This window comes from Entelurus aequoreus, linkage group LG23 (genome assembly GCF_033978785.1).
Source record: "Entelurus aequoreus isolate RoL-2023_Sb linkage group LG23, RoL_Eaeq_v1.1, whole genome shotgun sequence".
NCBI classification, from domain to species: domain Eukaryota; kingdom Metazoa; phylum Chordata; class Actinopteri; order Syngnathiformes; family Syngnathidae; genus Entelurus; species Entelurus aequoreus.
The window spans coordinates 38469428-38483063 of NC_084753.1; the positions used below are offsets into that span (position 1 = coordinate 38469428).

Genomic DNA, 13636 nt, shown 5'->3' on the forward strand with positions numbered 1-13636 from the left:
ATATATACATACATATATATATATATATATATATATATATATATATATATATATATATATATATATATATATATGTATGTATATATATATATATGTATGTATGTATATATATATATATATATATATATATATATATATATATATATATATATATATATATATATATATATGTATATATATATATATATATATGTATCTGTTTATAATTTTTTTTTTTAATTATTTTATTTCTGATTATTATTCTTATTAATGTATTATCATTTATTCTTTGTTTATTTAATTGATGTATTTGTAGGTATTACTTTGTTGTTGTTTTTTTCTGTTACTTTCTTTTGGGGGGGTGGTATGGTGGTATATATATATATATATATATATATATATATATATATATATATATATATATATATATATATATATATATATATGTATGTATATATATATATATATATATATATATATATATATATATATATATATATATATATATATATATATATATGTATCTGTTTATAATTTTTTTTTTTAATTTAATAAATTTTTAATAAATTAAAAAGTTGGGCTCTCCTGGAATATCCATTTCCTAGTAATGCTCTTTTTACAGGCCACCAGTAGGATATTCATGAAGTGTTTATCTTTCTTCAGCCAGTCCTGAGGTACATGTCCAAAAAACAAAGTTTTACTTTCAAGGGGTATTTCACGTTTGAAAATATCCTGTCGAGCGTGGTGTATCTCTTTCCAGTAGTTCTTTATGATGGAGCAGTCCCAGAAAACATGGTGGTGGTTTGCATTTGAATTCCCACAATTTCTCCAACAGGCAGGGGAGTTGTTATCATAGTGAGACTTCTGAGAAGGTGTAATAAAAAATCTGATCAAACTTTTCCAGCCAAACTCCCTCCACTTGGGTGAGCTGGTACAAGTCCATTGATATTTCCATATTATTGTCCATTCTTCCTCAGATATAGTTATCCCTCCTTCCTTCTCCCATTTTGTTTTAATATATGAAGTTGAATATGATTTCATACTCAACAGACCCTTATACAAGCATAAAACACTTCTATCCATAGTTTCTGAATTGTAGGCTTTTGTAAACAGTTCAATCAAACATATACTCGTCTAGACTTCTATCGATATTTGCAGTTGCGACATTTTGTTAATATGAAGGTGAAAAGTAAACGTCGTTATTAATTGTTTGTATGCGGATACATTAGTCTGAGTGCACTTTGACGTGCTAGCCTAGCCTGCTGGTTAGCTTAGCTTGTTAGCTGCTAACAAAGAGAGGCGGAAGTGATCGACACATCAAAGCAGAGATCCAATGTAAGTGTAAAGTGTTATTATTGTGTGAACATGTCTACATTACAAATTATGTTGGTGAATCAGCTACTAACTGCTGCCGTTGAAGAAATATTTGTGATGTTAGAAAAAAAAACAACGATAGCAGAGTACGAGGAGGAACTTTGTCCAACAAAAGAGAAGGAGCGACAACATCAACTATTGGACGCTGTTTTCAAGAAACATCAAGTTGTGTTACACATCCATCCATCCATCTTCTTCTGCTTATCCGAGGTCGGGTTGCAGGGGAAACAGCTTAAGCAGAGAAGCCCAGACTTTCCTCTCCCCAGCCTCTTCATCCAGCTCTTCCCGGGGGATCCCGAGGCGTTCCCAGGCCAGCCGGGAGACATAGTCTACCCAACGTGTCCTGGGTCTTCCTCGTGGCCTCCTACCGGTCGGACGTGCCCATAACACCTCCCTAGGGAGGCGTTCTGGTGGCATCCTGACCGGATGACAGAGCTTCTCACCCTATCTCTAAGGGAGAGCCCCGAAACTCATTTCGGTCGCTTGCACCCGTGATCTTGTCCTTTCGGTCAAAGCCCAAAGCTCATGACTATAGGTGAGAATGGGAACGTAGATCGATACAGCGTCCTCTTTCTGTCTTGCCTCTTGGTGAGGGTGGTCGCATTTTTCCCTGCTCCTCCTCCTTCCCACTTGCTTTCTTGTGTCCTTGTCTTTGTCTGAACTTTTTTGAAGCCTCTTTTCTTGAGCTGTCCTCAAATCTAAACATCAAAATGAATTTGATCAACTGGACTCTCGACGCAATTGACACAGTAAGGAAAAGAGGTTCAGGGGAGCCTGGCTGCCCTGATGGAACCATTGCTGCGGGGTACGTGAGAGATTCCTGGAATACTTGGAGAATCATGTGCCTCTCAGTCCTTTCCATCGAGGACGTGGAAGACATCTACCTATTTGGAGCTGTGATCGCAGGGCATTTGCTGATTGGGCTGGGCATTGCTCTGGTGTATCGTCAAATTCTGAAGACGATGGCAGCCACTCAAGGGGCCAACAGGCTGTTCAACGCAATGGAAGGATTGGGTCGTGCTGTGGGATCACAGACTGGAGCGATTGCTGAATCGCAAAATGGATTCCATCTTGATGTTTGCAGAGAAAGAATAAATTGGAACTGTCGAAGCCAGCACACAAGAGCAGGAATGTCATTGTTTTGACTGCTCGAAGAAAAAACAACATCTTAATCTACGATTTGACTCCCTTGAATGGCCTTGAGGAACAGGCTGTTTGAAAACACTCCCCTGAGGACTCCTCAAAGATGGACGCTTTTGACCTTCCCTTTTTCAAAAGCACCTGGGTCGGACTCTTGAACTCTTGAACTCTTGGGGCCGGCCTCGGCCCATAAAGACATTTCCAACATCTCACCCAAGTAAATTGGGCATACATGCACGCACACGCCCCTCCCCAAATCAACGCCTTCACCACTGCTTAATTCCTCCGGGGTTGTGGGGGCTGAGTAGCGCTTAACAGCGGCTGCCGGCCTCCAGGGTCCTGTTGGATGACTCTGTTGCGAGTTGTTGTGATTACATGTAGCATGTTTATGTGTGCCATGCTATGTGAGGTTTTTTTCCTCGGACTCAGTCTGGACCACTCCTGAGGGTCCAGCCTCAGACTGATATTTTTTTTACTCTTCCCGCTTTCCCAATGTCACCTTTTTCCCACCTTTTTAAGGAGCGCCCTAAGTGGCTGATCCGTTGGCGGTCCCGTCTTGTCTCCCTGTAACGTATGTCTGCTCTTAGCGGGATTGTGCCGAAAATGTAATTTCAGTTCTTATGTGTCTTGTACATGTTAAGAATGGACAAATAAAGCTGCTCTGCTCATTACTGAAGACGCTGCACCGATCCACCTGTCGATCCACCTGTCGATCTCACGATCCACTCTTCCCTCACTCGTGAACAAGATGCCGAGGTACTTGAACTCCTCCACTTGGGGCAGGGTCTCCTCCCCAACCCGGAGATGGCACTCCACCCTTTTCCGGGCGAGAACCTTGGACTCGGACTTGGAGGTGCTGATTCTCATCCCAGTCGCATCACACTCGGCTGCGAACCGATCCAGTGAGAGCTGAAGATCCTGGCCAGATGAAGCCATCAGGACCACATCATCTGCAAAAAGCAGAGACCTAATCCTGCAGCCACCAAACCGGATCCCCTCAACGCCTTGACTGCGCCTAGAAATTCTGTCCATAAAAGTTATGAACAGAATCGGTGCCTTGGCGGAGTCCAACCCTCACTGGAAACGTGTCCGACTTACTGCCGGCAATGCGGACCAAGTTCTGACACTGATCATACAGGGAGCGGACCGCCACAATCAGACAGTCCGATACCCCATACTCTCTGAGCACTCCCCACAGGACTTCCCGAGGGACACGGTCGAATGCCTTCTCCAAGTCCACAAAGCACATGTAGACCTGTTGGGCAACCTCCCATGCACCCTCAAGGACCCTGCCGAGAGTATAGACCTGGTCCACAGTTCCACGACCAGGACGAAAACCACACTGTTCCTCCTGAATCCGAGGTACGACTATCCGGCATAAACTCCTCTCCAGCACACCTAAATAGACCTTACCGGGAAGGCTGAGGATGCTTACACATATTGACACAAATATAAAAAAAACACTAACCTTATGACGGATGCTTTTGCAATTGTTCAATTTGATCTTTCACAACACCTAGTGGCCACAATAATTCACTACGTCAAGCTCATGGGGCAGAAAGTTGAATGATGCGGACACCTTTGTTACTGGATACTTTCTATCCGACTTCTGTTTTGGAGACTTTGTGTACGTATTAAGCAACTATAATTATTTGATATGCTTAAATGTGCTGTTTTAGCTTAGCTGTTGTGTAGCTGCTAGCTCCTCGTAGCCTACAGCAGGTGTGTCCAAAGTGCAGCCCTTAAGCATAAGAGTTGTGTGATAAATTATACATAATTATTCTAACACCTATGGCCCACACTTCATTCTACAGTCCGGTGGGTGGCAGTATGAACCTTTCAAGTCATGGCTGCAAACTGCCAGTAAGAAGAAGAAGTAATAGAATTTTTTCTCTCGCGAGATCTCACAACATTTTTAAATAGAACAATTGACAGGTTGACAACATCCAAACAAACCAAGTCATCTCCAATACATCTCAACATTACACACATCCTCCAGGCTGAGTTAATCTAGATGATGAAGTAAGATGGAAACTACATGTAAGTCCTATAAAGACAAATTAAAAAATTTACTGTGATAATAAATAGAATAAAATACAAAACCACAATTATGAACTACATTTATTGTACCCAACTTTAGTTGAAGCATACATTGTTTATTGCATAAAGGTCTGGGGACATACATATAAAACAATCACACAACAATATTCATATTACACAGGAGAGTAATAAAGACAATTAATAGAATGGATTATAGAGATCCAACTAATTATTCAAAAAGTCACACATTTTAAAATTGTATAAAAGACAAATGTTCAAATGATGTATAAAGTAAATAATAATATGCTTCCAGAAGTGGTCCAGAAGATGTTTCAGATGTGAACCAGTAAATATGAACTAAGAGGGATTTATGTGTACTCAAAAGCAAAGGTATGAACACATGTAAAACAAATATGTACATCATATAAAGGAGTTCATCTATGGAATAATCTACAATTAGAAAATAAAATATGTAACACTTCATTATTCAAAAAACATATATAAAACACTATTATGAATAAATATAAAAGTGAATTATGAATATCTACACAAAATGTTTATTGTATGTAACATATTTTATGTACTGTTTATTCTCATCTTTTCAGTCAAATTGTTCTGTTCATTTTAAAGTACACAAATGTGTATATTAACTCATGTACTTGACTGAAATAATAGCACTAATCGGAAGTGTCTAATCTATAAATGTTAGAATTATAACAAGATTGTGTTACACACACAACAATGTTGTCACACATGTTATATGTGCTGATGTTGTTAGAAAGTCAAAGTTAAAGTTTTGACAGTTTATCTCAAATCCTGCATCTTCATTTTCTGCTGCTGTTCTCACCAGCACACTTGTGTTTCTTACACTGGTACTTATAAGAGAATCTTTCACCACACACACTGCAACTCAACACTTTCTCTCCTGTGTGTGTTCTCATGTGTACTGTAAGAGTGTCTAGGTGACGAAAGCTTCTGTTGCAGCTTGAACAGGAGTATGGTTTTTCACCAGAGTGCGTTCTCATGTGTGATTTTAATTGCTGTCTTTCTTTATAACTTTTACCACATACTGAACATATAAAAGGTTTTTCTCCAGTGTGTGTTCTCATGTGCACTTTTAAACTTTGATTTATTACAAAACTTTTACCACATTCTGAGCAGGAAAAAGGTTTTTCTCCAGTGTGTATTCTCATGTGTGCCTTTAAACTTTGATTTATCACAAAACTTTTACCACATTCTGAGCAGGAAAAAGGTTTTTCTCCAGTGTGTAATCTCATGTGTGCTTTGAAATGGTCTCTTCGAGTAAGGTCTTTACCGCAGATTGAACATGAAAAAGGTTTTTCTCCAGTGTGTATTCTCATGTGTGCTTTGAAATGGGGTCTTTGAGTAAAATCTTTACCGCAGATTGAACATAGAAAAGGTTTTTCTCCAGTGTGTATTCTCATGTGTGCTTTCAAATAACCACTTTGTATAAAACCTTTACCACAGATTGAGCATAAAAAGGGTTTTTCTCCAGTGTGTGTTCTCATGTGTCTTTTCAAATTACTAGGAGATTTAAAAGTTTTGTCGCAGTGAGAACATGTGAAGTGTGTGTTGTCAGTGTGACATGTCTTATCATCTTTAGAGTCTTCATCATCAGTGTCAGGAGAGTGTGACGTTGTGTCCTCACTATCTGATAGTGGAGCTAAGAGCTTGTCTGCTTGTGATCCTCCACAGTGGTCTCCATCAGCTTCTGTTGTCATGTGTTGAGTTGAGCTGCTGCTTGGAGGCTCCGCCTCTCTCTTCTCCTCACTTTCACCTTTGACCTCATCACCTTCACTCTTCACAGGGAAACCAGTCACTGGGAACTCCTCCAACCATTCAGGATGCTCTCCCTCCTGACTGATGCCGTGTTCCTCCTCTTCCTCTTTAATGTGAGGGCTCAGTGGATCCACCGCTTTCTCTTTCAAATGGGGTGTCAGTGGGTCCTCCTCTTCCTCTTTAAAATGGGGGGTCAGTGGGTTCTCTTCTTCCTCTTTAAGATGGGGTGTCTGTGGATCCACCTCTTCCTCCTTAATGTGAGTTCTCAGTGGATCCACCGCTTCCTCTTTAAAATGGGGTGTCAGTGGGTCCTCCTCTTCCTCTTTAAAATGGGGGATCAGTGGGTATTCCTCTTCCTTCTTAAAGTGGGTGGAATGTGGCTCCTCCGTCCGCATCCTGAAGCTCCACTTCTGTTGCTCAGGCTGAAGATGTTCTTCACAGACGTCTGCAAGACAAACACACCATCTCTGCTCAGTCACACAATGCATTCAGTACTTTTACATGCACTTAGGAAAAACACGTTATCGTATGGACTGTCTTGAAATCTCAGTGACGCACAAACACGCTGCTCTTTACAACATTATTCACAGGAAAATAAACACAAACCAGGACGACAGGACTTTTTACTATGGATAGGCGATATGGTTTAAAATTGATTTTGAGACATATTATTTCATATAAAATTACTAATAGAACCATTTTAAAACAGGCTACAGAGGCTCCTAATTTAGTTGCTGAAATATGCAGTAAAATATTATATAATTTCCTGTATTATTTTCTCAAATAAAGTAACCAGATATTAATAGTAAATAAACAAGTACATTATTAATAATAGCTTCGACAAAATAAATGACACAATATGTTACTGCATATGTCAGCTGCCAAATTAGGAGCTTTTGTAACCCGCTTTCAAATTCTTCTATTATCAATCATATACTAAATGATATATCGTGACATATATTGTTATGAGGATATAGATTTGAGGTCATATCGCACATACCAAACATTGGTTCGCCGAGTCATTTTGTTTGGCCCCCCAAATATATTTATTTTTTATATTCTTCAGATGTGTGTGTACGTTTAAAATGTTGTACTACTGTTCTACATCACGTGCAAGTGTCATGTCATGGGGTTGGTGTGCTTTCAACTAAGGGTGTGACGATACGGTCAGCTCACCAAAGGTTACTCGACATTGGCTTTAGGAGAACGTGACAATATTTTGGTGGTTAACATGATTTTTACACAAACGTGTACCTAATGTGTATATGAATTTACTTTCCCTTGTGTGCTTAGTTTTACTGAAGAAAGATGCGGGAGCTGAAAGCTCTACGATGCTGGCCGGGTGTATGGAGAACCAGAATGATTGGAGACTCAGATGGAAGCTCTTCAGAGGACGACTGAGAGAGAACTTTATTGTGGATAATATCTATAAACAACCTCAATTGTTTTTCATCTTTAATTTGAAGGACTGTTTACTTATCTGACAAATTCAAAGGAAACTGCACTTTTTTAAAATGTCGCCTATCATTCACAATCCTTATGTAAGACATATGTTTTAATTTTTTATGAATTCTAATGAGTAAATAAACATGATCAAAAATCAGCTTACATCGGAGTCAATGGGAGCTCCTCTATTAGACCCACAAAGTCCTCCAAATAACCATCTAAAAACTGCCAACAATACTCCATTTACATTTTGTATTAGCGATATATACACTACCGTTCAAAAGTTTGGGGTCACCCAAACAATTTTGTGGAATAGCCTTCATTTCTAAGAACAAGAATAGACTGTCGAGTTTCAGATGAAAGTTCTCTTTTTCTGGCCATTTTGAGTGTTTAATTGACCCCACAAATGTGATGCTCCAGAAACTCAATCTGCTCAAAGGAAGGTCAGTTTTGTAGCTTCTGTAACGAGCTAAACTGTTTTCAGATGTGTGAACATGATTGCACAAGGGTTTTCTAATCATCAATTAGCCTTCTGAGCCAATGAGCAAACACATTGTACCATTAGAACACTGGAGTGATAGTTGCTGGAAATGGGCCTCTATACACCTATGTAGATATTGCACCAAAAACCAGACATTTGCAGCTAGAATAGTCATTTACTACATTAGCAATGTATAGAGTGTATTTCCTTAAATTTAAGACTAGTTTAAAGTTATCTTCATTGAAAAGTACAGTGCTTTTCCTTCAAAAATAAGGACATTTCAATGTGACCCCAAACTTTTGAACGGTAGTATATATATATATATATATATATATATATATATATATATATATATATATATATATATATATATATATATATATATATATATATATATATATATTGACATACTGAGCTGCTTTCTCGCCTCTAAGATGGTGAAAGCTAATTCTAGATTATAAATCATGCTTCTCTTATATGGTGAAGGTTGTGGACATAAACCAGACAACTTGGTCAACTTTGACATCCAACTCAAACCTGGAGATGGCAAGAAAGACATGAAAATACGCTCTTTTGCACCCACCCTTTTTTATCCCTTTGCAAGGACTAATTCTTCATCTAAACGGGAAGATATGAACATCCCATCAGTCGGCGTCCCAGTTAGAGCAGACATTGTATTAGGGGTGTGGGAAAAAATCGATTCGAATTTGAATCGCGATTCTCACGTTGTGCGATTCAGAATCGATTCTCATTTTTAAAAAATCGATTATTATTATTATTATTATTTTTAAATTAATCAATCCAACAAAACAATACACAGCAATACCATAACAATGCAATCCAATTCCAAAACCAAACCTGACCCAGCAACACTCAGAACTGCAATAAACAGAGCAATTGAGAGGAGACACAAACACGACACAGAACAAACCAAAAGTAGTGAAACAAAAATGAATATTATCAACAACAGTATCAATATTAGTTACAATTTCAACATAGCAGTGATTAAAAATCCCTCATTGACATTATCATTAGACATTTATAAAAACAATTAAAAAAAGAACAATAGTGTCAGAGTGGTTTACACTTGCATCGCATCTCATAAGCTTGACAACACACTGTGTCCAATATTTTCACAAAGATAAAATAAGTCATATTTTTGGTTAATTTAATAGTTAAAACAAATTTACATTATTGCAATCAGTTGATCAAACATTGTCCTTTACAATTATAAAAGCTTTTTACAAAAATCTACTACTCTGCTTGCATGTCAGCTAGGGGTGTGGGAAAAAATCGATTCGAATTCAAATTGCCATTCTCACGTTGTATGATTCAGTATCAATTCTCATTTTTCAAAAATCAATTTTCTTCCCCCGCTCCCGGCAATGTGTATGTGCCTTCTGGGCTACCGTAGGTATTGCGCAATAAGCAGCGTTTCTACCTGGTGGCTAGCTAGTACTAAGGGGAGTGTACAGTGTAGTGTTGCCGCTAAAATGCAGGTCAAAGACAAAGACACAGAGCAGCCTAAAGAAATACAACCGCCTCCGCGGGCTTTGAAAGCAAACGTTTGGAGACACTTTGGATTTTACCGTGGCAAGAAAGGGCTTGACATGACTCATGCAATTTGCAGACTTTGCAACGCTAAAGTTAAGTATTTTGGGAATACTTCAAATCCCCGCGCTCACTTGGACAGACACCACCCACAGTTATCAGAGGAAAAGGATCATCCACTAACACCACCGGCAGCAAAATTGGGTTTGGTTTTGAAATTGTATTGCATTATTATGTTATTGTTGTGTATTGTTTTCATTAAAAAAAAATAAATAAAAAAAATCGTTTTTGAATCGAGAACCGTGTTGAATTGAAAAAAAAAATCGATTTTGAATCGAATCGTGACCCCAACAATCGATTCTGAATCGAATCGTGGGACACCCAAAGATTCACAGCCCTACATTGTATGCTTAAAGGCCTACTGAAAGCCACTACTACCGACCACGCAGTCTGATAGTTTATATATCAATGATGAAATCTTAACATTATAACACATGCCAATACGGCTGGGTTAACTTATAAAGTGACATTTTAAATTTGCCGCTAAACTTCCGGTTCGAAACGCCTCTGCGGATGACGTATGCGCGTGACGTAGCCCGGCGAACACGGGTATGCCTTCCACATTGAAGCCAATACGAAAAAGCTCTGTTTTCATTTCATAATTCCACAGTATTCTGGACATCTGTGTTCGTGAATCTGTTGCAATCATGTTCATTGCATTATGGAGAAGGAAGCTGAGCAAGCAAAGAAGAAAGTTGTCGGTGCGAAATGGACGTATTTTTCGAACGTAGTCAGCAACAACAGTACACAGCCGGCGCTTCTTTGTTTACATTCCCGAAAGATGCAGTCAAGATGGAAGAACTCGGATAACAGAGACTCTAACCAGGAGGACTTTTGACTTCGATACACAGACGCCTGTAGAGAACTGGGACAACACAGACTCTTACCAGGATTACTTTGATTTGGATGACAAAGACGCAGACGTGCTACTGTGAGTATGCAGCTTTGGCTTCTAAACATTTGATCGCTTGACCGTATGTGCGCAACTTTTTTTTGCGTATGTACGTAACTTTTTTAAAATATATAAGCTTTATGAACCTTGGGTTAGGTGAACGGTCTTTTGGGCTGAGTGATTGTGTGTGTTGATCAGGTGTTTGAATTGTATTGGCGTGTTCTATGGAGCTAAGAGCTAGCAGAGGAGCTAGGAGCTAGCATAACAAACACGCAGGTGTTTTTATGCAGGATTAATTTGTGGCATATTAAATATAAGCCTGGTTGTGTTGTGGCTAATAGAGTATATATATGTCTTGTGTTTATTTACTGTTGTAGTCATTCCCAGCTGAATATCAGGTCACCCCCGGCTCTCACAGCATCTTCCCTATCTGAATAGCTTCAACTCCCCACTAGTCCTTCACTTGCACTTTACTCATCCACAAATCTTTCATCCTCGCTCAAATTAATGGGGAAATTGTCGCTTTCTCGGTCCGAATCTCTCTCACTTCATGCGGCCATCATTGTAAACAATAGGGAACTTTGTGTATATGTTCAACTGACTACGTCACGCTACTTCCGGTAGGGGCAAGCCTTTTTTTTTATCAGATACCAAAAGTTGCAATCTTTATCGTCGTTGTTCTATACTAAATCCTTTCAGCAAAAATATGGCAATATCGCGAAATGATCAAGTATGACACATAGAATAGATCTGCTATCCCCGTTTAAATAAAACAAATTCATTTCAGTAGGCCTTTAAAATGAGCAATATGGCATGTTATTAAGAATGTTACTAAATTACATATATACTTACAGTGTGTATTTAAAATGTTGAAGGAGGTTTTAGGATGTCAGCGTAAAACCAAAATCGTATTATGACCAGATTCAGAATTTGTGTGCCAGTTCCTCTGTACAGATTCCAGGACGGCAGCCCGCCACTCCACATTCCCTTCCGCCCACTGAGTGGGTCAAGGTCATCAAGTGCAAGTGGACAGGCCCCTTCAAGGTCGTGGAGCGAATGTCCCACGCCCTTTGACCCCCAAGCAGTGCCTTTTGGGCCTCAGTTAGTTAGACAGAAAGTTCCAGAATTGTTCACGTTATCCCATCCCATCTCATTGTGGATCATGTGAATGTTTGAAGTGGAACTAAATGTGATCTCTGAAAGGGGTACACATTATTTCCAAAGCAGGGCCCCCATCCACATATACAATACTAGTACATATCTGATGAAAAACAACATTATTTTGTTATTTTAATTATAAGTGTGCCAAATCACCTATATTTGAACATTATCTAATGGAAATGACTGCTGTCTGATAATCACATTAATAACACAATAACAATCATGTGTCTGAGTACACCTATTCATCAAAATTAGTCTAACACGTCATGTTCATGTTAATGATGAAATATAAAGTTAGTAAACATGTGAGAGTAAGAAGTAAACAAACTTGTTCTGTGTAACACAACTTGATGTTTCTTGAAAACAGCCTCCAATAGTTGATGTTGTCGCTCCTTCTCCTCTTCTGTTGGACAAAGTTCCTCCTCGTACTCTGCTATCGTTCTTTCGCAAATTTTCACACAATCACAACACTTTACACTCACACTTGATCTTAACTAAGCGATGTGTTGATCAAATCCTCGTCTCTTTGTTAGCAGCTAACAAGCAGGCTAAGCTAACTAGCATGCTAAGCTAACTAGCGCGCTAAAACAACTAGCAAACTAAGCGGGCCTGATAATCTCCAAAGTTGACTGAGACGAGTGGAGTTTATCCTGACACGGAGGATGAATAAAGTGTAGTTAGTAGCGATGTGAGGAGATGTGCCGAGGCTTAGAAGCGTGTGTGGAGTAAAGGAGGACTTTGCTGCAAAGCGCATATCCTCCACGCATGCGTCACTTAGGGGCGGGGCCAAAGAGTCAGTGATGGGCAAGTCATGAACGAACCGTTCAAAATGTATGTTTTCATGGTGTCTACACAAAAAACATGGCAGACATTTTTTTTCCAAATGTATCAACCGTATTTGACTTTTAATCAGGTATATATATAAATAATGAAAAAATATTGTTTTTAATGCACTTATTTTCGCTCCTTTTATCTGCCACACGTGTTTTATAGTGTTTTATGCTCATAATTTATTATCTCACCACAAAGATGGACCACTATTTATAAGAACTGGCTGTTGGCTTGCCTTACACAGTCCTACAGAACATGTGATTTCCTATTCCAGCAGATACTATACTTGAAATTACAAACAACCGAATGTCTGACTGTAGAACATTTAGTCATCTAGTTATCAACAATTTTAGCAGCTTTGGTTCATTATCATCCATTATACAGATGTGCATACAAATGTGAGTTTTGTGGAAGAAATGTAAGTAATATGAAGGAAGAAAATAAGCTTGATCTCCTCTGTAAAATTATTTTATGTATAAACCCTCAAGTCTCCTGTTTTCATTTTGAAGTTTACACAAGAAGAAGTGGGACATGCTTTTGAAGAAGTAATAATTGTTTGCAAGTCATTTCTCAATGTGGTAGTTTTGATAAGACAGAAAATATTGTTTGACTCAGAAATTATTGCAGTCCTTCATGTTGACGTTACCAGTTCACCTCCAAGGACTAGATGTGTCATCACAAGTCCTTCAGCAATGATGAATGTAGATATTATCAATCACAGGGAAGGTATTTATTATTATTTTTAGATACTATGCCTCTTCGTTTTAGCTGGAAAAGGGCGAGAATAGCCTACATCTTCCTCCAGAAGAGAACATGTCTGTGACCTCTCAGATGATCCAGAAACTGGAACCTCCCACTAGGGGTGTTGCTAAGCATAAAGC

At 38.8% G+C, this 13636-nt stretch overlaps 4 protein-coding genes across 4 annotated transcripts in view; 2 read left to right on the top strand and 2 right to left on the bottom strand.

Annotated features, from left to right (window-relative positions):
- The window catches only part of LOC133640869 (gastrula zinc finger protein xFG20-1-like), a 177378-nt gene that overhangs the window by 91787 nt on the left and 71955 nt on the right, over positions 1–13636 (bottom strand). The window lies entirely within an intron of this gene.
- Positions 1–13636, top strand: part of LOC133641187 (oocyte zinc finger protein XlCOF8.4-like) — a 112188-nt gene that overhangs the window by 33676 nt on the left and 64876 nt on the right. The window lies entirely within an intron of this gene.
- LOC133640583 (gastrula zinc finger protein XlCGF57.1-like) overlaps positions 1185–13636 on the top strand; it is a 39846-nt gene continuing 27394 nt past the window's right edge. The window contains exon 1 of the mRNA XM_062034078.1: positions 1185–1314. The gene's annotated coding sequence lies outside the window, so the exon portion shown is untranslated. The remainder of the gene's footprint in view (positions 1315–13636) is intronic.
- Positions 4668–12637, bottom strand: LOC133640685 (zinc finger protein 501-like). The gene is made up of 2 exons (XM_062034246.1): positions 12253–12637; positions 4668–6778 (listed from the first exon to the last, which is right to left on the bottom strand). The coding sequence occupies exon 2, from the start codon at positions 6726–6728 to the stop codon at positions 5358–5360; it is 1371 nt and encodes a 456-aa protein (XP_061890230.1). The 5' UTR covers positions 6729–6778; positions 12253–12637; the 3' UTR covers positions 4668–5357.